A 24,811-nucleotide genomic window follows, 5' to 3' on the forward strand; every position below is an offset into this window, starting at 1 on the left:
TTCCTAGCTAATAATTCCCACTAAAATAAATGTTTTTTTGAGCAGCAAATCAGATTATTAAATTATGATGTGACACTGAAGACTGGAGTAATGATTCTAAAAAATCCGTTTTGAAATCACAGAAATAAATGACTTTTTAAAAAATATTCACAAAAACAGTTATTTTAAAAAGTAAAAATATTTCACAATTTTAAAGTTTTTGCTGTACTTTAAATCAAATAAATGCAGGCCTGATGAGCAGAAGAGACTTCTTTAAAAAACATCAAAAATCTTACCGTTTAAAAACCTTTGACTGGTAGTGTACATTTATTATTTTTGGAAAAAAAAAATAAAGCATATGATTTGAATTCATTTTGCCAGGTATTGTGCTAACAATAAGAACTCTATTCACAGAGAACTGCAAAAACACCTCAGAAAAAAAAAAATTCTACCCTTTTATTAAAATATATTTCCAAAATCATTTCTGTGTTGTCAAGGAAAAAAACGTGTCATTAAAAAAAAGCAGAATTTCCCTTATGTGTGTAGCATCTATTCTTAGACAAACTCATATAACAGTTACTGTACAGAGAGGAGATGCATAGGAAAGAGTGTCAGAACTATTGCTTGGGTCATATAGTGATTCATAAAGTGATATTTGGTGTTTCACTTTTCACAATCGATTCTTCAAAAATACTTCACCCAAAAATGATTCTGTTGTCATTTCCTCATTTACACTGTACTAGATGTTCATTTTTGGGTGAACTCTTCATCAGCTATTCAGCATTTTGTTTCTCATGGATATTTTATGGTGTCATCAGGCTGGTCCACTAGAAAGCGAACATCTCTACATCGCTTGTGAATCCAGAGAGACGGAGAGCCTGAAGCCCAGAGGAACGTGATCCGTCAGTCCGGCCAGCTGAGTCACGTATGTGAACTCTTCCAGCTCCTGAAATACAATACAAATATATTTACATTCAGTAAATTTCAAAATGGATTTCAGTAGCAAGAAAACACATTCAGAGTCTTACAATCAGGGCTCGACATTAACGCTTGTCCGGGACAAGTGGATTTTGTGAAAGGGCAAGTGAAGGAGAATTTTACTTGCCCAGACCGGACAACTAACCATGACTAGCATGACTAACATGTTGCTAGCATGTTTCCAACATGATTTACATGTTACAAGCAGGTTGTTAGCACATTTCTAGCATGATTAGCATGTTGCTAGCATGACTAGCATTTTGCTAGCATGTTTCCAACATGATTTATATTTTACCAGCATTTTGTTAGCACGTTTCTAGCATGGCTATCATGTTGCAAGCATGTTTCCAACTTGATTCGCTTGTTACCAGCATGTTGTTAGCATGTTTCTAGCATGATTAACATGTTTCTAACATGACTAGCATTTAGCTAGCATGTTTCCAACTTGATTTGCTTGTTACCAGCATGTTGTTAGCATGTTTCTAGCATGATTAACATGTTTCTAGCATGACTAGCATTTAGCTAGCATGTTTCCAACTTGATTTGCTTGTTACCAGCATGTTGTTAGCATGTTTCCAACATGATTTACATGTTACTAGCAGGTTGTTAGAATGTTTCTAGCATGATTTACATGTTTCTAACATGACTAGCATGTTGTTAGCATGTTTCCAACTTGATTTGCTTGTTACCAGCATGTTGTTTGCCTGTTTCTAGCATGATTAACATGATTCTAGCATGACTAGCATGTTGCTAGCATGTTTCCAACATGATTTACATGTTACTAGCAGGTTGCTAACATATTTATAGCATGATTAGCATGTTGCTAGCATGTTTCCAACATGATTTACATGTTACTAGCAGGTTGCTAACATGTTTCTAGCATGATTAGCATGTTTCTAGCATGACTAGCATGTTGCTAGCATGTTTCCAACATGATTTACATGTTACTAGCAGGTTGCTAACATGTTTCTAGCATGATTAGCATGTTTCTAACATGACTAGCATGTTGTTAGCATTTTTCCAACTTGATTTACTTGTTACCAGCATGTTGTTAGCATGTTTCTAGCATGACTAGCATGTTGCTTGCATGTTTCCAACATGATTTATATTTTACCAGCATTTTGTTAGCACGTTTCTAGCATGATTAGCATGTTGCTAGCATGACTAGCATTTTGCTAGTACGTTTCCAACATGATTTACATGTTTCTAGCATGACTATCATGTTGCTAGCATGTTTCCAACTTGATTCGCTTGTTACCAGCATGTTGTTAGCATTTTTCTAGCATGATTAACATGTTTCTAGCATGACTAGCATTTAGCTAGCATGTTTCCAACTTGATTTGCTTGTTACCAGCATGTTGTTAGCATGTTTCTAGCATGACTAGCATGTTGCTAGCATGTTTCCAACATGATTTATATTTTACCAGCATTTTGTTAGCACGTTTCTAGCATGATTATGTAGGATTTCAGCGCGAATCAGACAATTTAAGAGAGTCTATTAGAAGTTAGAACTAGGGATGCACCGAATCCAGGATTCGGATTCGGATTCGGCCGAATCCTGGGCTTTTTGACGGGGTTCGGTTTCGGCCGAACCTTAGATTTATTTTCCACCGAAACCGAACCCTAGACTTGCACTACGACGTCACACGGCCGTTGATTACGTGAAGGTGTTTAGGCTACATAGGACCCGTTCGAATGTAGTAGGCTGTAAGAATCTGAAAAATTAACTCGTAAGCAAAAAAAGTTTTGTTTGGCAGTACTTTCAACCAAAAGAAGGCGATTCAAGTCGAGCTTTATGTTCAATTTGCAATGCCAATTTGTCTCGTGGTGGCAAGGACCCTAAGCAGTACACAACATATCGCCGATGTTAAAACATTTGCGTCTAAGGGGCCGTTCACATGTCGCGCCTAAAAACGCGTGGAAAACGCTAGGCGTGCTTGGGCGCTTGCGCTCCGGAAGCGTCTGCCGTTTCTAAGCAACCATCAGCTGCGCTCTAGCTCCAAGCTGCGGAGCGCTTGCTGCATTCTGGAAAGTTGATATGTTTTTATCTCGATGCGGCGCGGACGCGCCTGGAAAAAACGAGCGCGTCGCTTCCATTATGCGCGCGCAAAGCCGCGCGTCTACATTTAAAATAACGAATTTGAGCGTGCAAAAGACGCTACATGTGAATGGCCCCTAAAACATCCAAAAGAATACGATTTTTGCATGAAGGAATCTACAGACAGCAGCCAAAATGCAGCAACTTCAGGTACGGCAGCTGGACAGTCACAGCTAAAAACGTGTAATTAAGGATGCAAGTAGGATTCGGTTTCGGATTCGGCCGAATCTTAAACAGTGGATTCGGTATTCGGCCGAACCCCAAAAATCTGGATTCGGTGCATCCCTAGTTAGAACACTTCTACAGACGTACATTCCACAAGAGGCCCGTCATAAATCTGACGTTTGATAGCCTGGCGCCAGAACGCCAGCCTGAAGCAGACCTAACTAACCAAGAACTCGCAAAATTAACACAAAGACACTTCTTCATAATCAAATCCTTCGAATAAGGAGATTGTCAAATTTGGAGCAAGTAACCAAGATTAATGGTCAAAGAGATGCACATTTTGAACATCACATGATTAAAGTCATTAGCGATATGGTTGGTTTTCCCCCACACACAGGACACAACGGAAATTCCTTCCCTAAACTTTTGACCTCCCAGCTTAGAGAACAGACCCTCACAGAAGGGCACAGAAAACTGTCTATTGATGTACATATGCGCCTAAAATGTGCTAAAGAACTAAGGAGCAACTCCTCATTTCTATGTATAACTTCCTATCATATATGTAACCCATACATTTGCCTATTATGTTTTAATCACTCATTGTGTATGTCCCTTTTGATAACTATTGAATAGTTTAATGGTTTATATTGATGTTTGATATGTCTGAGTTGGAAATCGCATTCTCAAAATGTTCCTGTAATTCAATTCTTTGCGAAATGTATTATAGTCTTGTTATAGAAATCATGTCCAAATTTATCTCTGCAAAGAGCGGGAATTTGGGATCACGGGACTAATAAGATAACATTGTGATTTATGGTTTGGAAGGTGGAACCAGCAGCCCACCGGAGTTCAGCCAATGTTCTAATTGGTCAAGACATCATTTTGGGAGGTGTCCAAAAGCTGAGTTTAAAAACTCAAGGACACCCTCAAATCCCTCTCTTATCTCTTCACGCTCTCTTATCTCTTCACTATAAGCTCTCTTACGTCTCTCACGCCGCGTCTTGACGCTGCCTGGCCTGTGTGCCAGACGCTCCTCTAAAGGAAACATGAGGAGACCATTCCACTGCTGTCTTTTACTTTAATACTTTTTATTTCTTTCCGTTGAGAGTTTCGTGTCTAGTTAAGTTTGTGCAAGCCGCGACCGACTTAAACGTCTTCGTTGACCTGAACTTTATCAGCGCACGCACAACTCTCATATCCAGCCAACGCCCAAGAAGACATCACATTGACCGACCCCCAACCAATCAGCAACCCCGGGAAAGCCCCTTTTTGAAACGACGCAACCAAAGGAATTCCCAAAGGCAACGCGCAAGTAACCTCCAGAATCTTACTGAACTGGTGCATTTTGATATAAAGTTTAATAACCTCTTTGAGAGACTCAATACGAGGGTTAATTAAGTGATTGATGGTTGTTCAGGTCTAAGCAATTGCACATATTGCTAACTTGGGACTTCATATTTTCATTCCTTTAAACTCATTCTTTCCTCACTTTCTCTTTCTGCAACCTGTGTGAATGCGTGTGTTTATGTTAGTTTAGTTTGTATGTGTTAGGTTTATCCATTAAAATCATAATTTTATTAGAAAAGATAAGTATCTTGTGTTTTGTGCTTACAAGTTAATGTCTTAAACTGCTGATTTTGCTACTGTGCTAATATATAGTGTTTTCACTATATTCTGGATAGTAATGTCCATCGCAGAGTTTCTGTTACGGCTTGTGAAAGAATCGCAGGTCGACTCTTGAACAGCCGTAAAAAAGCGATTCTATTCAAATTCCCTATTGAATCATATTCGATTTCCCTTTGAGCTAAATTATAAATTATATGTGTAATTAATCCCTATTACAATCTTACAATTAGCATGTTGCTAGCATGACTAGCATTTTGCTAGTACGTTTCCAACATGATTTACATGTTTCTAGCATGACTATCATGTTGCTAGCATGATTTACATGTTTCTAACATGACTAGCATGTTGTTAGCATGTTTCCAACTTGATTTGCTTGTTACCAGCATGTTGTTAGCATGTTTCTAGCATGACTAGCATTTAGCTAGCATGTTTCCAACTTGATTTACTTGTTACCAGCATTTTGTTAGCATGTTTCTAGCATGACTAGCATGTTGCTAGCATGTTTCCAACATGATTTATATTTTACCAGCATTTTGTTAGCACGTTTCTAGCATGATTAGCATGTTGCTAGCATGACTAGCATTTTGCTAGTACGTTTCCAACATGATTTACATGTTTCTAGCATGACTATCATGTTGCTAGCATGTTTCCAACTTGATTCGCTTGTTACCAGCATGTTGTTAGCATGTTTCTAGCATGATTAACATGTTTCTAGCATGACTAGCATTTAGCTAGCATGTTTCCAACTTGATCTGTTTGTTACCAGCATGTTGTTAGCATGTTTCTAGCATGACTAGCATTTTGTTAGCATGTTTCCAACATGATTTACATGTTACTAGCAGGTTGTTAGCATGTTTCTAGCATGATTAGCATGTTGCTAGCATGACTAGCATGTTGATAGCACATTTCCAACATGATTTACATGTTTCTAGCATGACTATCATGTTGCTAGCATGATTTACATGTTTCTAACATGACTATCATGTTGCTAGCATGATTTACATGTTTCTAACATGACTATCATGTTGCTAGCATGTTTCCAACTTGATTTGCTTGTTACCAGCATGTTGTTAGCATGTTTCTAGCATGACTAGCATTTAGCTAGCATGTTTCCAACTTGATTTACTTGTTACCAGCATGTTGTTAGCATGTTTCTAGCATGACTAGCATGTTGCTAGCATGTTTCCAACATGATTTATATTTTACCAGCATTTTGTTAGCACGTTTCTAGCATGTTGCTAGCATGACTAGCATTTTGCTAGTACGTTTCCAACATGATTTACATGTTTCTAGCATGACTATCATGTTGCTAGCATGTTTCCAACTTGATTCGCTTGTTACCAGCATGTTGTTAGCATGTTTCTAGCATGATTAACATGTTTCTAGCATGACTAGCATTTAGCTAGCATGTTTCCAACTTGATCTGCTTGTTACCAGCATGTTGTTAGCATGTTTCTAGCATGACTAGCATTTTGTTAGCATGTTTCCAACATGATTTACATGTTACTAGCAGGTTGTTAGCATGTTTCTAGCATGATCAGCATGTTGCTAGCATGACTAGCATGTTGCTAGCACATTTCCAACACGATTTACATGTTTCTAACATGACTAGCATGTTGTTAGCATGTTTCCAACATGATTTACATGTTACCAGCATGTTGTAAGCACGTTTCTAGCATGATTAGCATGTTGCTAGCATGACTAGCATGTTTGCTAACATGTTTTCAGCATAATTAACATGTTACTAGCATGTTGTTAACATTACAAGAATGTTGGGAGCATGCTGTTAGCACATTTTTAACATGATTAGCATGTTACTAGCCTGTTGCTAGCATGATTAACAAGTTCCCAGCATGATTAGCATATTGTTCTCATGATTTATATTTTTGAATTATATTCATGAATATATTTTTGGTATTTTTTTGTACATTTTGAAAATACATTTAAAAATCTCTGTAAAAATCCAGACGTACCGTTTTGCAGCGACTGGAGACGGAGGTGTCTCGATAGAGCAGGTAATCGATCCGTCGGCCGATCCAGGGCTGATCAGGCTCAGGGTAGACCAGAGGAACGCCTTCGATGGCCACCGGTGGAGAAATATAGTCCTTCCGCAGCTCTTCAGTCTCCAGAGTCCTGCAGAGACCATCAACCATCCATTAGATCACAAAACACCAAGACCTTCACACACAATAGATGGACAGATATCTGACCGCTGCAGGTTGTCTGGTGTCCGTATGTTCTCATCGTACAGCGTTGGCTGTTCCAACAGGGTTCCTACAAACAAAATAAGTTTTGGGTTAAAATATTTACATGTGGAATTTCGCAAAATGAAATACATTTGAATTGCAATTACACTTTAACGATTAATGTAACAACTAAATTTACAATTACATACAATAAATAATATAATAAAAAAAAACATCCTAATACCCAAACTAAATTTCAATATTGGAAAATTAAGTATAAGAAATAATACAAAAACTATAATACCTAACCTAACTTTTAAAATTGAAATAATAAAAAAAAAAATAATAATAAGTCAAAAACTATAATACCTAACCTACATTTTAAAATTAAAATAATTAAATTAAATACAATAAATAAGTAAAATAGATAATATAATACTTAACCTAAATTTTAAAATTAAAATAATTAAATTAAAAATAATAAATAAACAAATAAATAAATAAATACATACATACATAAATAACTTAAATAAAATCTATAATACCCAACCTACATTTTAAAATTAATATAATTAAATAAAATATAATAAATAAATAAATAACTCAAATAAAAACTATAATACCAACCTACATTTTAAAATTAAAATAATTAAATTAAATATAATAAATAAATACATAAATAAATAAATAAGTAAAATAAAAACTATAATACCCAACCTAACTTTAAAAAATAAAATAAAATAAATAAGAAACAAAGTAAGTTAAATGAAAACTATAATACCCAACCTAAATTTTAAAACTGAAATAATTTAATTAAATATAATAAATACATAAATAAATAAACATCCCCAATAAAAACTATAATGCCCAAACCTAAATTTTAAAATTGAAGTAAATAAGTAAAAGAAAAACTGTAATACCCAACCCAAATTTTACAACTGAAATAAATGAATAAATAAGTGAAAGAAATACAATAATATCCATCATAAAGTTTTAAATTTAAATAAATAAATGAATAAATGAGTCAAATAAAAACTATAATACCCAACCTAAATTTTAAAACTGAAATAATTAAATGAAACATAATAAATAATACTAATAATTAAAAAAAAATATATTTTTTTTAATTTAAATAAGTAACAAAGTAAGTTAAATGAAAACTATAATATATATATATATATATATATATATATATATATATATATATATATATATAAAATTTGTTTTATTCCAGTTTTAGTTTTAATTAAGTACATCAAGTTAAAGGTTTTATTATTTATTTATTTTTCCAGTTACATTTATTTTATTTTAAGTAATAAAAATGTTTTTAATGGTTTTATCATTGCTCCCAACCTAAATTTTCAAACTGAAAAAATAAAAATGAAAATAACAATTAAAATAAACAAAAAACACAACATCCAAAAAGTCATATCAAAACAAAAAGTGAAAAAAGAAAGAAAGTTGGTTCTTATTTGTGGTTTTTATTTAACCACACAACATCCACTGAAGAACAGAAACATTCCACTCCAAAACATGGATTTTCTTTCCAAAAATTATACTGAAAAACAAATAAACAGTAATTGAGATCATTACCGATGACCCAGGGCTTCTCTCTTCCAGCTGCAGCTCTGCAGGGATCTGTATATTCCTCAAACACACTGTGGCTTTGCTCCAGCCTGTCATCTGCAAACAGACACACGAACATCCTCCATTAATCAGGCCTGGTTTTCTATATAAACACTGATGTTTAATCAAGTTATTCAGAACGCACCTGGAGAGCAGTTGTCAAAGTTAAAGTCGCCACAAAGCACATCAAACATCACCATTTCGTCGTCTCTTCTGGTCACTGCCTGGAATTCACTGATCCACTTGGTCAACATGTTCAGCTGCTCAAAACGAATCTCTCCATCCCCTGAACAGCAAACATTTGCATATTACATTATTGAATGCATGTATATTATGTGCAATTATTATTATTGGTGCACTTATAATTTGTACATGATTCTCAAAATACAAAAAAAAAAAAAACAATTCTTCTTGACCACTGGGATTCTAAACATTGTAATTATATTGGATTGGATTGCATTAGACACTGTATTATCCAAAAATCAATATTCTGTCATTATTTATTCATCCTCGTCAAACCTGCATTTGTGATCTGAGAGCTCTGCCACAAGTGATTTACTTTATTTAACATTATCATATGATAATAATTTATTTATGACATTTCAATGGTGTTTTTGTCCTTTTTGCATCAGATGATGATAAAATAATTATTCATTAATTATATAATACATTCTAAATAACAATCATAATATAATAAATAATTATAAAAAATTATATAAATAATTAAAATAATTATTAAAAAAAAATTATACAAACAAAAATAACTTAAAAAAGAAAAGTGAAATCTTTGAATTGTGCTTATAACAAGTAATAACGTTCTTGAGAACTGAGAAAGAAACGATAGATTTTTCATTTAAAATTTCAGGAAAATATTTTAAAACATTTGAGAATTTAATTTAATTTAAACACTATTATAGTTATAATATTTACATCCACAAATGATTTAATTTATTTAACATTATCATATAATTATAATTTATATATGACATTTCAATGGTGTTTTTGTCCTTTTTGCATCAGATATGATGATAAAATAATTATTAATTAATTATATAATACATTCTAGATAATAATCATAATATATTAAATAATTATAAAAAATAATAAAAAATTATATAAATAATTAAAATAATTATTTAAAAAAATATACAAACAAAAATAACTTAAAAAAGAAAAGTGAAATATTTGAATTGTGCTTATAACAAGTAATAACGTTCTTGAGAACTGAGAAAGAAACGATTGATATTTTAATTTAAAATTTCAGGAAAATATTTTAAAACATTTGAGAATTTAATTTAATTTAAACACTATTATAGTTATAATATTTACATTTTTCCAGTTTTCTTCTTAATTTCCGCTAAGTTTTAATATTTTTTTATTATTATATTATAACATTTAAGTTTAATTTATTTTGATTTCCATTTTAGTTTTAAATCAGCTTTCAGTTTTAGCAATGTTAGTGCTTCAAGTCAAACTAAATGAGAAGCTTAAGTTTTCCATCTAATATTTATATTTACATTTTTTTCCAGTTTTATTACAATTGACAAAAAATGTTTTAGTTCATGATAAAATCCCTGTAAAGGATAAATAACACATTTAGAATAAACAATTAAATGTATAAATAATCGTATAAATGTATGAGATTTATAAAAATCACATTTATAAATAAACAAATAAAATAGAATGACAAGATAATCAAAGTGAACAAGTAAACAACACTTGCCTTCAGGAGCGTGCAGGTGAGTGCAGTTAATATACCCGACCATTTTCTTCTCATCTTTTCGTAACCCGATTTCCACCTTGTGAGAAAACAAGTTCATTTTTAGTTTGGTCAGTTTTCAAACCCTTATATAAAACATTATAGATTAAACATGGCATTAAATGGCTAGTTCACCCAAAAATGACCCACCCTCCTTCAATTTATAGACTTTTTAACCGCATGCGCATGGCAGAGATAGACAACACCAGCATTTGAGGTTAAAAAGTGTTTAAGGTGTAATTTTTTTTTTTAGAAAATGGCAAATCGTTTCGCTAGATTAGACCCTTATTCCTTGGCTGGGATCATTTAGAGCTCTTTGAAGCTCCATTTAAACTCTATTTTGGAAGTTCAAACTCATGGGTACCATACAAGTCTAACTATATGGAGAGAAATCCTGAAATGTTTTCCTCAAAAAAACAATTATTATGACTGAAGAAAGAAAGACATGAACTTGGATGATATGGGGGTGAGTAAATTATCAGGATTTTTTTTTATTCTAAAAGTGGAGTAATGCAAAAGTAGCCCAGCTAAAAATATTTGGTTCCCAAAACGTTATAGGAATGTTAGTTTTTGGTGCTGGATGATTACTAGCAGCGGTACTGGAGTAAAGAGGATAGGAGAACGTTCTGGGAACCTTCAGAGAACTTTTTGGGAACCTTCTAGGAAGTTAAATAGAAGGTTCCCTTTTGGTTAGCCAGGAAAGTTTTCTTAATGTAAATAGAACGTTCCCTTTAAGTTATGGGAACATTCTAAGGACCTACAGAGAACGTTCTGGAAAATGTTCCTCTTCAGTTAGACTTGTGAAATCTCTCTGAAATCACAATATGTACTCTCAAATATTTACTTTCAGTATTAAAATAATCAGAAACATCTGCAAAGTTTTAATGAGTTTACATGGTTACAATAAAAATAACCTTCAAGGAACGTTTTGGAAACATTCTCTCTAGGTTATAAATATAAAACTTCAAAATAACCTTCAGGGAACGTTCAGGAAACATTCTCTCAAGGTTGTCTCAAGGTCTCTCAAAACCTGAAAATAACCGGTTAACGTTCTTGGAAAAATAAAAACTTAAAAATAACCTGCAGGGAACATTCTTGGAACGTTTTCTCTAGGTTATAAAAATAAAACCTAAAAATAACCTGCAGGGAACATTCTTGGAACGTTTTCTCTAGGTTATAAAAATAAAACCTAAAAATAACCTGCAGGGAACATTCTTGGAACGTTCTCTGTAGGTTATAAAAATAAAACCTAAAAATAACCTGCAGGAAACATTCTGGGAACGTTCTCTATAGGTTATAAAAATAAAACTTAAAAATAACCTGCAGGAAACATTCTGGGAACGTTCTCTATAGGTTATAAAAATAAAACCTGAAAATAACCTGCAGGAAACATTCTTGGAACGTTCTCTATAGGTTATAAAAATAAAACCTAAAAATAACCTGCAGGAAACATTCTTGGAACGTTCTCTATAGGTTATAAAAATAAAACCTAAAAATAACCTGCAGGAAACATTCTTGGAACGTTCTCTATAGGTTATAAAAATAAAACCTAAAAATAACCTGCAGGAAACATTCTTGGAACGTTCTCTATAGGTTATAAAAATAAAACCTAAAAATAACCTGCAGGAAACATTCTTGGAACGTTCTCTATAGGTTATAAAAATAAAACCTAAAAATAACCTGCAGGAAACATTCTGGGAACGTTCTCTCTAGGTTATAAAAATAAAACCTGAAAATAACCTGCAGGAAACATTCTGGGAACGTTCTCTATAGTTTATAAAAATAAAACTTCAAAATAACCTGCAGGGAACTTTCTGGAAAGGTTATTTTTTAGTTATAAAATTAAACCTGAAAATAACCTGCAGGAAACATTCTGGGAACGTTCTCTATAGGTTATAAAAATAAAACCTGAAAATAACCTGCAGGAAACATTCTGGGAACGTTCTCTATAGTTTATAAAAATAAAACTTCAAAATAACCTGCAGGGAACTTTCTGGAAAGGTTATTTTTTAGTTATAAAATTAAACCTGAAAATAACCTGCAGGAAACATTCTGGGAACGTTCTCTTTAGGTTATAAAAATAAAACTTCAAAATAACCTGCAGGAAACTTTCAGGAAAAGTCATTTTTAAGTTATAAAATTAAACCTGAAAATAACCTGCAGGAAACATTCTGGGAATGTTCTCTTTAGGTTATAAAAATAAAACTTAAAAATAACCTGCAGGTAACTTTCTGGGAACGTTCTCTCTAGGTTATAAAAATAAAACCTGAAAATAACCTGCAGGAAACATTCTGGGAATGTTCTCTTTAGGTTATAAAAATAAAACTTAAAAATAACCTGCAGGTAACTTTCTGGGAACGTTCTCTCTAGGTTATAAAAATAAAACCTGAAAATAACCTGCAGGAAACATTCTGGGAATGTTCTCTTTAGGTTATAAAAATAAAACTTAAAAATAACCTGCAGGTAACTTTCTGGGAACGTTCTCTCTAGGTTATAAAAATAAAACCTGAAAATAACCTGCAGGAAACATTCTGGGAACGTTCTCTATAGGTTATAAAAATAAAACCTAAAAATAACCTGCAGGAAACATTCTGGGAACGTTCTCTATAGTTTATAAAAATAAAACTTCAAAATAACCTGCAGGGAACTTTCTGGAAAGGTTATTTTTTAGTTATAAAATTAAACCTGAAAATAACCTGCAGGAAACATTCTGGGAACGTTCTCTATAGGTTATAAAAATAAAACTTCAAAATAACCTGCAGGAAACTTTCAGGAAAAGTCATTTTTAAGTTATAAAATTAAACCTGAAAATAACCTGCAGGAAACATTCTGGGAACGTTCTCTATAGGTTATAAAAATAAAACTTAAAAATAACCTGCAGGTAACTTTCTGGGAAGGTTATTTTTAAGTTATAAAATGAAACCTAAAAATAACCTGCAGGAAACATTCTGGGAACGTTCTCTATAGGTTATAAAAATAAAACTTCAAAATAACCTGCAGGTAACTTTCTGGGAAGGTTATTTTTAAGTTATAAAATGAAACCTAAAAATAACCTGCAGGTAACTTTCTGGGAACGTTCTCTTTAGGTTATAAAAATAAAACTTCAAAATAACCTGCAGGAAACTTTCAGGAAAAGTCATTTTTAAGTTATAAAATTAAACCTGAAAATAACCTGCAGGAAACATTCTGGGAACATTCTCTTTAGGTTATAAAAATAAAACCTAAAAATAACCTGCAGGAAACATTCTTGGAACGTTCTCTATAGTTTATAAAGATAAAACTTCAAAATAACCTGCAGGGAATGTTCTGGGAAGGTTATTTTTAAGTTATAAAATTAAACCTGAAAATAACTTGCAGGAAACATTCTGGGAACGTTCTCTTTAGGTAATTAAAAAAAGAACTTATAGGGAACGTTCCTAGAACCAAATAGGAACCATATGGGAACGTTAGGGCAATGTTGTGTGTTTGTTGGGAGCCACTGGAATGGAAAAAAAATGCATTCTGTGTAAGCAGCACCCCAATGATGACAGGATTTTAAATTGCATGTTGTACCTTTACAGTAAGCAGGCCTTTGGCAGCCAGAGCGTCTTCTCCTCGTCCATTTGGAAAGCAATGATACTCAGCCTCCATCACAGGATAGCGACTAGCCAAGAACAACCCGCTGTTAAAAAACTTAAAAGACGAGCAGGTTCCGGCAGGAAAGCAAGCGTAAACGCCGACGTCGTAAAGCACGTGTCCGTAAAGCGGCCCGAGAGCCCGCGCCAGCTTCAGAGCGGCTCTTTTATCGAAAATCTCCTGGAGACACACGACGTCCACGGAGGACGGGAACAGAGCAGACACTTCCATCGGCACGTCAGCGTCCCGTAAGAGCGTCCTCTGCGGATTCTGGTGCTGGTTGGAGTTCTGATTGCAGTTGGGTTTGGGAAGGCCGTCGGTTTCGTGAACGTCTTCTGTCTGATTGGTGGCGGAGACGTCGACGGATCCGTACGAAGACGGCGCCGGTTGCGGGATCAAACTGCTGGATGGCGTAACCGTTCCGCAGCTGCTGGGAGAATCCACGAAGATACGGATGTGAGGACGTGTGACACCCTGGACGATGCTTTTTCCAATGTACGCCGCGCGTTTTTGCGAGTGCCCGAGGTTGTTGAAGCGTGCGAGGCTGTCGGGAAGCAAGCAGAGGTTTCCCGTCAAAAACCCGAAACTGACTTTCCCCGTCTCTTCCCATCTAGAGTTCCGATCCTCCATGGGAATGATCTGCTCCTGATGGTGGTACGCAAACGGTCGGCGTACGGCCTGCAGTGGTGCCCATAGTATGAACCCCAGCAGGGCCAATGGAGTGGAGATTATGAAGAGGATGAGGAAGAGGATGGAGCCGAAGACGACCTGAAGCGGATGTAGGTAGCACTCCATTTCGAGGCGCCACATGCGCTCCAGGCTGGTGGAGATGCAGACGGCGAGGAGGCGGTCCAGGAACCAGAAACAAGGGAAGATCAGACCCCATCCTACGGCATGGAGACCTTCCAGGAAGCAATTGGGGAAAGGAGACGCTCTTAAAGACATGCCTCAGCGCCAAACGCCAACCAGAGACGCCTTCTCATCTCAGATCCTACACATGACCAGTGGAGCTCTGAAGATGACAAATACGATTAAAAAACATGTTAGTAAAGCTGCAATGCTGTGTATATTTACGTAATCATCTACTTAGTTGGATTGTCTGAACCTGAGTTATCATTAACTAACAGCAAAACCATAAAAAAATATTTTTGTTTAGTTACTGAAATTAGACAAAAATATTAATTTTAAACAAGTACTTTTTTTACTCAAACGAAAAAAAAAATGAATATATATATATAGAGACATTTTCAAAATAATATAAATAATTATTTTTTAGTTTTTAGTGTTTAGTGTTAAATTGAAGTACTCTATTTATTAAAACTAAAACTGAAATAAATCTAAAATTATAATAATAATAATAATAAAGATTTATTTCAATAAATAAATAAAAACAACAAGGATTGTATGAACCATTTTTGTTAATTAAAATTAAAACCATAACACTTGAAATAAATGGAAGTTGCTGAGAAAACATTTAAATTTTTTGCTCAGTTAAGAAAATTAGAAACAAGAAATACTAAAATTTAGAATTTTACTAAAACAAAAATAAAAATTAACAAAAATATACCATACAAAAAATTTAGAATCAACAGTATTTTATTGCCATTAGTTGTCAAGGAAATTTCTAATTTTCATTTAATTTAACTTAAGTTTAAATTATTTATTTATTCAACTACTCACTGGGTTATTATTTTTGATAATTAATACTAAAACCTTAAAGAAATAAAAGCTAGTTGCTGAGTAAAAAGAAAAGAAAAAGAATTATAACTAGAAATACTCAATTTTTGAATATATATAAATAAAATATTTTGAAACTTGTTATCTAGTAAACTACTCATTTTTGTTAGGTTACTAAAATTAGAAGACAAAAATTAGAATTAGAAATACTGAAATGTATAATTTTACTACCTAAAATAAAATGTAAAAAAGTATTTAGAATTTTTTTGAATAATTCAAAAAATGCTATGCTATAAAAAAAATTGAATACTTAAAATATTTTAAAAATCAGCTAGTTGCAAAGTAAACATATTTGTTAGGTTGATTAAAATTAGGGAAAAAAAATTAGAATTAAAACTAGAAGAACTAAATGTTGAATTTCAATGAAGCTAAAATAAAACTGATTAAGTGTAGTATAGAGACTAAAAATGTCAATGTTATAAAATGATTTTATTATTACATAATTCTCATTTTCATTTAGTTTAACTTGAAGTCTTGAAATCTTAAAAATAACCGAACACTAAATAAATTATTTTAAAATAAAGTAAACAAAACCAATTTGTGTTAGCGAAGCAAAAGACTATATATTTACTTAATCAAATAGTCAGTGGATTATATGAACTGGGGTTATTGTTAACTAAAACTAAACCCAGAAAAACTATTTTTGTTAGTTGAAATATAATAAACACTAACTGAAATATAAAATAATACATAAAAAACGTATTTTATTTCAGGCTAGTTGTACAGAAAATTTCTCATTTTCATTTAGTCTACTAAAATGAGTAAAACAGAAACAAAAATGATCAAATAAGCTGATAAAAGTGCAAGAGGACACAATAATACTACATCCACAATACTAGTCTCTACATCCTTCTGTTTTAAAGCACTAAAATGACTAAAAATGTGAAAAGCAATCTAGATCTACCTCTACATACAGCTAGTCCGTTGGTTGACTTGCCCTGCTCCTTTCATTTCATATTCAATGCATGAGTTCATTGACTTTGTCAAACACAATGACGTCCACGTAGCCTGTTTAACAAGAGAAACATGTTTTCGTCACCTTTGTTTGGATAAAGAAATAAAAACTGGTTAACTTCTCAGCCTGTGGTTTTTTTAATGGTCACATTCACTACAATGATCATGTTTCCATGCATATCATTTATTTATTTATTTCTTTGACCTTGTAATCTTTAATGAAAAATGTCTGATGAATTACAAAATATAGGTTATGATACATTATACATTTTATGCATTTGGCAGATGCTTTTATATGACTTTTGCATTCAATCAACTTAAAAATAAAAGAATTAATGAATTAATAAATAATTAAGTAGCAATAATAAATTGAGTCAAAATAGATTTTATTTATGTTACGAACACAATTAAATTGTGTAAATTATCTATATTGTTGAAATTGAAAATAATAAAAAATTTAGTAAATACATAATAATAATAATACATTTGGTCAAAACAAATTTTATTTAGGAAAGAAGGAAGATTGATTTTTGAAAGAAGAATATTTATTTATTTTTATGTATTTTTTTTACTATTTATTTATTCTCTTATTTATTCTGTCTTTTGGGTGGGAGGGTTTTGATTGGGTTTATATTGAGACGATCTGTAATTTTTTATTAGCTAATATCTCTATATTTTTTTTTTTATATTTTAAAATAATTTTTTTGCACATTGGGACCTTGATATTAAATATATCACGTCAAAATTTAAAAATAGCCTCCTCCTGCTCCAAAATTGTTTCTTCAACAGCTGGACTTTCCACTATTATCTGTATCCAATCTCACACAAGTCCCAGGGGTTACATTTTACTTATTGGGTTTCTCAACTCACAAACAACAATTCTGGGAGCTCCTACAACAGGATATTATGTTATCAAATAGATAGCAATCAAAGGATCTTGGTGCATTTCCTCCAGCAGCCCTGCTTCATTTCTCAGGCTGATGTCCAGTGTGCACTGCAGATACTGTAGTGTGCTGCTCTGGAGAGATTGCAGTATGGCAAGCCGTTGTAACATTTAATCAATAAACTGTACTAGTATCTATTTGCATGCTACTGGTAGTTATTTTTTAGATACTAGTTTCTTTTCCATTAAGTAATAGTACTTATTCATTAGCTACTTTAGTTCATTAGTTCTTATTAGATACTAGTACTTATTCCAATAGTGACTATTTAAATATAGTTTTCTTGGGACTACTGATTATTCCAATAGTGAGTAGTATCTATTAAAACATTACTAGTAAGCATTCATTGGATACTTGTACTTATTTATTAGATACTGGTACATATTTAATAGATACTAGTATTTACTTAGGTACTAGTACTTGTTTTTTAGACACTAGTATCTTTTGTAATTATTACTAGTAACAATGCTTATCTTAATAGTCAGATCTGCGTTTTTACTCATCTTTAGTTATGACTAGTCGAATAACTACAGTAACGTTCAATTAAATATTTCACTAGAAAAAACCTTACTGGAAACATTTTGAATAAGTACTAGTATCTAATAATTGTGTACTAGTATCTTTTGAATAAACACTAGTAGCTAATCAATAAGTACTAACCTCTAACAAATAAGTATCTATTTAATAGGCATGAGTACCTAATGAACAAGTACTAGTATCTAATAAACAAGAACTAGTATATATTTCATAAATAAGAGTATCTAATAAATAAGTACTAGTATCTAAAAAATAAGTATTAGTACCTAAAGATAACTACTAGTGCATATAAATTATGTTCTAGTCACAACCGGAATACATACTGGTCAAAACTGAATAGTTAATATCTCAATGACAGATCCCCATAGAAGTCAATGGCAACAAATTTAAATTTGTTACTAGTAAGGCACTAGTATCTAATGAATAAATACTAGTATGTAATAAATACATAAGTACTAGCGTCTGATAAATAAGTACTAGCATCTAATAAATAAGAACTAGTATCTAATGAATAAGTATTAGAATCTAATTAAAAAAGTATTAGTATCTATTGAATAGGGATGTTAACCGATGACCGTTTGACCGGTGGTTGACCGTATCAACGTTAACCGGTCAAAGTTGTCGGTAGTCGGTTAAAAAAAAAGTGCCGGTGCGTCTTTTACGCATTCTGAAGGTGCCTGTTTTATCCATTGGTTTTATCATGTTGCAGTCTATTAGGCAACATTCCGCATAAGATGGGCTTAGATTTGGAAATACATTACATCTACATTTCAGTGGTAACCGATAAGGTGATGATGATCATCATCTTTCTTTATTATGGTTAGCACTACCTCAACTAAAGCGGCATCTCTTCGGAGCTGTCATTTTCTTAAATGAGCCGTGGAAATGTTTCAAATGAGCTTCTAACCTAGACAAACGCCTTTATTTTCAAAGCGATCACCTTGTACCCAAACCATTTGAAACTAAGGAGCCATTTGTCCTACGATTACATACAACAAGCTCTTCGGCGCCGCGTTTGCGGGACTCATGTTTCGCGCTGTCTGGGATTTTAAAAAAAGTGACGTGAGTGGCAGTGTGTGTGTGTGTGTGTGTGTGTGTGTGTGTGTGTGTATGTGTGTGTGCGTGTGCGGGAGGCAGAGCGGCAGAGAGAGGCTGCGATCACACCGAACGCGTTTTTGCAGTTGGAGGCGCCTCTTTTGAATGGTTTTCTGTTGGCAGTGAGCGTTCTACGCGCTGCTTATGCGCCCCAGGCGCCTCGCGTTTTCACCGCCTGCTGCGCCTCGCGTTTTTGCAGGAGCGCTCTGAGCGCGTGAAGTTGAAAAAAAAAATCAACTCTGAGCGGAAAAACGCCCAACGTCATTCGCGTTCTTGTGGTGACGGAATTTTACTGTTGCTTAAAAAGTCCGGAGACTGCAAGAAATAGAGGAGAAACCTTTTGTGTCTATCGTGGGTAACCCGGAGCTGTATTTTTTAGGGTTTCTGCTAATATGACAGTTTACTTAACAGCATAAAACTAAGATTTTAGAGTGCTCACGCTATAATCCTTTGATTTGACTGACAGGACAGCTGTTTTGGTCGTTGCTTAGCAACATAAAAAAACGCAGCACGCTCTTTTATTAAAAGTCACAAAAAAAAGGCAGTGCTGTGCGCCTCGCGTTTTTAGAACTAAAAGACGCGTTCGGTGTGATCGCGGCCAGATGCGACAGACTTGCGAAATTGCAGGAGCGGCTCGAAATGGCTGTTATTTCAAATAGCGTACCATATTTTAAACTAATCGGTTAACCGGTTTCAACCGGCTAATGAGGCTCGGTGGTCGGTCAAGAAATTTTTTAGTTTTCGCCATCCCTACTATTGAATAAGTACTAGTATCTCATAAATAAGAATTAGTATCAAATGTGACCCTGGAGCACAAAACCAGTCTTAAATCGCTGGGGTATATTTGTAGCAATAGCCAAAAATACATAGTATGGGTCAAAATTATTGATTTTCCTTTTATGTCAAAAATCATTAGGAAATTAAGTAAAGATCATGTTACATTAAGATTTTTTTTTTTAATTCCTACTGTAAACCTATCAAAATGTAATTTTTGATTAGTAATATGCATTGTTAAGAACTTAATTTGGACAACTTTAAAGGTGATTTTCTCAGTATTTTGATTTTTTTTGCACCCTTAGATTCCAGATTTTTAAAATAGATTTACCTCAGCCAAATATTGTCCTATCCTAACAAACTATACATCAATAGAAAGCTTATTTATTGAGCTTTCGTGTGATGTATATATATCAGTTTTGTAAAATTTAACCTTATGACTGGTTTTGTGGTCCAGGGTCACAAATAAGTACTAGTATCTTTATCTTATAAGAACTTGTCTCTAATGAATGTGTACTAGCATCTAATAACTAAGATCTAGTATCTAATGAATGAGTACTAATAACTAATAACACTAAGCAACAAATAAAAAAGTACTAGTTCCCAATGAATGAGTACTGAAAATAGATGCTAGCTTATAGATTAAATGTTAAAACGGCTTGCCATAATTAGAGGCTTACAGCTACACTTCATCTGCTGTTAAACCGCATTTACTGGATTAATCTGTAATTGATTTATCGATCGAGAGCACTTACGGCACAGAAAAGATCGACTGCAATAATCAATACACCGATTCGATCTAAGGCATCCTTATTGATTATAAAACCGGTTGCATGTCAGTCACTGCAGTGCAGGAAACAGGTCAAAACACGACAACAACACGAACTCCACACGTGTGCTGCTGCTGACGTCACCCTACATCTGCGTCAAATTATCGTATTATAATTATTCCCCCTCTTTCTCTATCACTAGTTGACATTTTAGCCTCTAAAATACCGTGTTCCCGGTTAGTAGGGCGGGTAATGGCGCTCGAGAAGTTTACCTGTGTGTCTGTCTGTCACTCACCTGACTGGGTTTTCTGCGCGCGACAGTGTCTGTTGTGAACGCGGGCTGATGTTTTGGCTCATGACGGTCAGTCCGAGTATCGGACAGCTTTCTGAATCACTGAAGGCGGTTCATTTGGTCTCTGTGTTGCTGCTCGCGTCCCTCCAGCGGTTTCGACACGCATGCATACGTACAGTGTAATGGGTCATGCGCGCGCCCGTACACATCCTCGCGCGTTCACGTGCGCGCCTCTGCCGAAATTCACTTCACTTCCTGGATGTTTGGGGGGCCCCTGAGACCCCTGCGCTGTGAAGCCAGATAAAACGAGCTACTTTTTGGTCAGTCACGCAGAGCAGCTGCATTACAACATTAGATTTTGTCTACATATTTATGATTTTTTTTCTTTTACATTATATTTTATGTTTTCTAAATATTTATACAAAAAATCTAAATATACTCAATGCATCTTACCAACACGTACAAAAAATGCAATGAATACTTATTTACTTTGTATACTGTACTTTTGTTGGTGTCACTGCATTATACTTAATACAAATGTATTGAATTGACATTTTATTTTAACAGTAATGAAAGGAGTCAAATAAAGTTTATAAAAGTTTTTTAATGTTTATAAAGTTTTAGATTTATTTAAAAAGTGTCTTTTTTAGCTGATGGACTAGCAAGTAAACAGGCCTGAAAAGCTTGAATGTATAAAATAAAGTATTGTGATTATTTTTTATTTATTGGACCAGCAACTAAACATTTCTTTGAAAACACTGAAGATATAATTCATTATTTTTTTTATTTTGGTTTAGCAAACAAAAATATTGAAAATTTTGAAGATATAATTCATTATATGTTTAAGCCCTGAAGTTCCAATTTATTTATTTATATATTAATTTATTTATTTATTTCTTGGACTATAACAACTAAACAACAATTTTGAAAATCCTGAAGATAAATTTCATACATTTCTTTTATTTCATTTTATTATTTCTGACTAGCAAACAAAATTATAGAAAATCTTGAAGATATAATTTATTATTTTTTATTATTTTATTTTATTTTATTGTATTACTTTGGACTAGCAAACAAATATACAGAAAATCCTGAAGATATAATGAATTTTATTTTATTTTATTATTTTTGACTAGCAAACAAAAATACAGAAAATGAAGATATCATTTATTATTATTTTTTAAAATATAATTTTATTATTATTATTATTATTATTATTATTTTTTTTTTTTTTATTGTATTGTATTATTTTGGACTAGCAAACAAAAATACAGAAAATCTTGAAAATATAATTAATTTTGTTATGTTAATATTTATTTATTTTTGGACTAGCAAACAAAACTATAGAAAATCCTGAAGATATAATTAATTTTTAATTTTATTTAATTTTATTATTTTGGACTAGCAAACAAAAATACAGAAAATGAAGATAACATTTATTATTTTTTTATTATTTTATTTGGGAAAATCTCATTTATTATTTTTTTTATTATTTTATTTTATTATTTTGGACTAGCAAACAAACATACAGAACATCTAAAAAATATAATTTATTATTTATTAATTAATATTTTTTGGACTAGCAAACAGAAATATAAAAAACCTGAATATGTAATTCAATATGTATTTAATTAAATTTTATTTTTATTTATTTTGGACTAGCAAACCACAATACTGAAAATCTTGAAGATATCATTTATTATTTATTCATTATTTTATTTTATTTTATCATTTTGGACTAGCAAACAAAAATATAATACGTAATTTTTACACATTTATTTTATTTTATTTTAAAAACAAAAATCTTGAAGATATACATTAATCTCCTTTATCTTACCAATTTATTTATTGCTAAAATGGACCGATTAATTTACAGCAAACATAAATGGAATGTATAACCATAAAATAAATATGAATAAGTTATTTATTTTCTCTCATTCACTCCACACTCTGTGTTGTCTTGCATTTCCGAGTGCTTTATTCGTCTACCAGAGGAGAAGCGGGCGTCCGTCCCGTCGGGCCATGAAGCTCAGGCAGCTGAGCAGCAGCAGCAGGTCCCTCATCAGTCGAGACGGAGCCGTCTCCACAATGACCCCGCGCAGGACGGCCGGATCCAGAGCGTCCGGAGGCTCCTTAAGGATGCCGTAGGTGTTGACCATGAGCTCGCAGAAGGCCGGATGAAGACTCGGGTTGTAGCCCAGAGTATGAAGACTGTCCATGATCTCTGAGTGTCGCTCCAGCAGACGAGTCCTGTACGATTCATCCAGCGTCCCGCTCAGAGGATGAACACACATCTGCGGAGACACACACAAACACATCTACAATCAACAACCACATAAACCTACGGAAGTCCTAAGAGGCCATGCAGTGTTATTTTTTTCTTCTGGTCTCACGACATATTTTTCTCGTGATTTCGACATAACAGAAGTTGTTTTGTCGTGATTACGACATAATTTTCTCGTGATCTCGACATAACGAGTTGTTTTGTCGTGATAACGACATAATTTTCTTGTGATCTCGACATAACAAAAGTTGTTTTGTCATTATCATGACTTCATTTTCTCGTGATCTCGAGAAAACAAAAGTTGTTTTGTCATTATCATGACTTATTTTTCTCGTTATCACGACATAACAAAGTTGTTTTCTCGTTATCATGAGTTATTTTTCTCGTTATCACGACATAAAAGTTGTTTTCTCGTTCTCATGAGTTATTTTTCTAGTGATCACGACATAACAGAGGTTCTCGAAGTTACACAAATGCGCCAACAGGTGGCAGTATTGTATTACAAATGACTGATTGGACACGCATAATGTACAGTATATCCATGTTTGGGACAGAGCAAGGACCACTCCGTGATTGCTATAGTTTGTGCAGTTAATTATTGACATTTAATTAACTTATAAATGTTTAATGCTTGAATAAAAATGATTATTTTTGCTTTAAAGTGTATCTGTTATGGTTACGTTCTTACTGCTGCACGACTCGTTTCTCAGCTGCAATAGCATTCAGTACTGAAGTTCTGAGAGACCATCATCCATTATGCATTGTCTTATGCATCTATCTTGTTTTTCTCGTTTTTACTGATTGTTTGATTTTTAAAACACGAGTCTACTGTTGCTATAGTAACGAACGCAACTTTGACGGACATCTGCTATAACCGTGCGCTCTTTGAGAGGCGAAAGTTGCTGAAATATACATAATGTAGTAGCTACTAAGGTCTACAAAAAAACAGATATAGGCTTACCAATCACTGTTGATTTCTTTTTACACAGTAAACATTTTGTTTGTGTAATTTACATGTTTAAATGGTCTAACTAACATCAGAGCATTCAACACCGAAAGTGCAGGTGGAGTGCCCTCAGACCCATACTAGGCTGCGCTCTCGGTGTTGAATGTATAGATATAAAATATATAGATATAGAATCTACAGATATAAAACAGTTCAGATATAAAACAATGTTAGTTTAAAACGTTAAATCTAGATAAATGTGCGCGACATGTGAACGGCCCCTTATTCTTACCTTTGTGAGCTAAAGTGAAGGATAATTTTAAATTGTTTCCACTGAAAAATGCAAGCGATCGTGCTGGCGCCTCCATGTCCTGTAAAGCGCGCTTTAGCCTCGCCTCTCCGCAAAAACGATTGAATAAGCGCATAAAAGCGCACATTTATCTAGGTTT

The 24,811-nt window shown here is 33.3% G+C and overlaps 1 protein-coding gene across 2 annotated transcripts; it reads right to left on the reverse strand.

Annotated features, from left to right (window-relative positions):
- Positions 1-421: 421 nt before the first annotated feature.
- Positions 422-21,310, reverse strand: LOC141342937 (sphingomyelin phosphodiesterase 5-like). Of its 2 annotated transcripts, XM_073847523.1 has the most exons (9): positions 21,136-21,310; positions 16,674-16,777; positions 13,970-15,044; positions 10,382-10,457; positions 8,804-8,944; positions 8,626-8,715; positions 7,057-7,120; positions 6,820-6,979; positions 422-925 (listed from the first exon to the last, which is right to left on the reverse strand). In XM_073847523.1, the coding sequence occupies exons 3-9, from the start codon at positions 14,975-14,977 to the stop codon at positions 824-826; spliced, it is 1,641 nt and encodes a 546-aa protein (XP_073703624.1). In that variant the 5' UTR covers positions 14,978-15,044; positions 16,674-16,777; positions 21,136-21,310; the 3' UTR covers positions 422-823. The 2 variants fall into 2 exon arrangements, with proteins under 2 accessions (XP_073703624.1, XP_073703623.1); XM_073847522.1 differs by lacking the exon at positions 16,674-16,777.
- Between the last annotated feature and the right edge of the window lie 3,501 nt (positions 21,311-24,811).

This window comes from Garra rufa, chromosome 9 (genome assembly GCF_049309525.1).
Source record: "Garra rufa chromosome 9, GarRuf1.0, whole genome shotgun sequence".
Classification (NCBI taxonomy): Eukaryota; Metazoa; Chordata; class Actinopteri; order Cypriniformes; family Cyprinidae; genus Garra; species Garra rufa.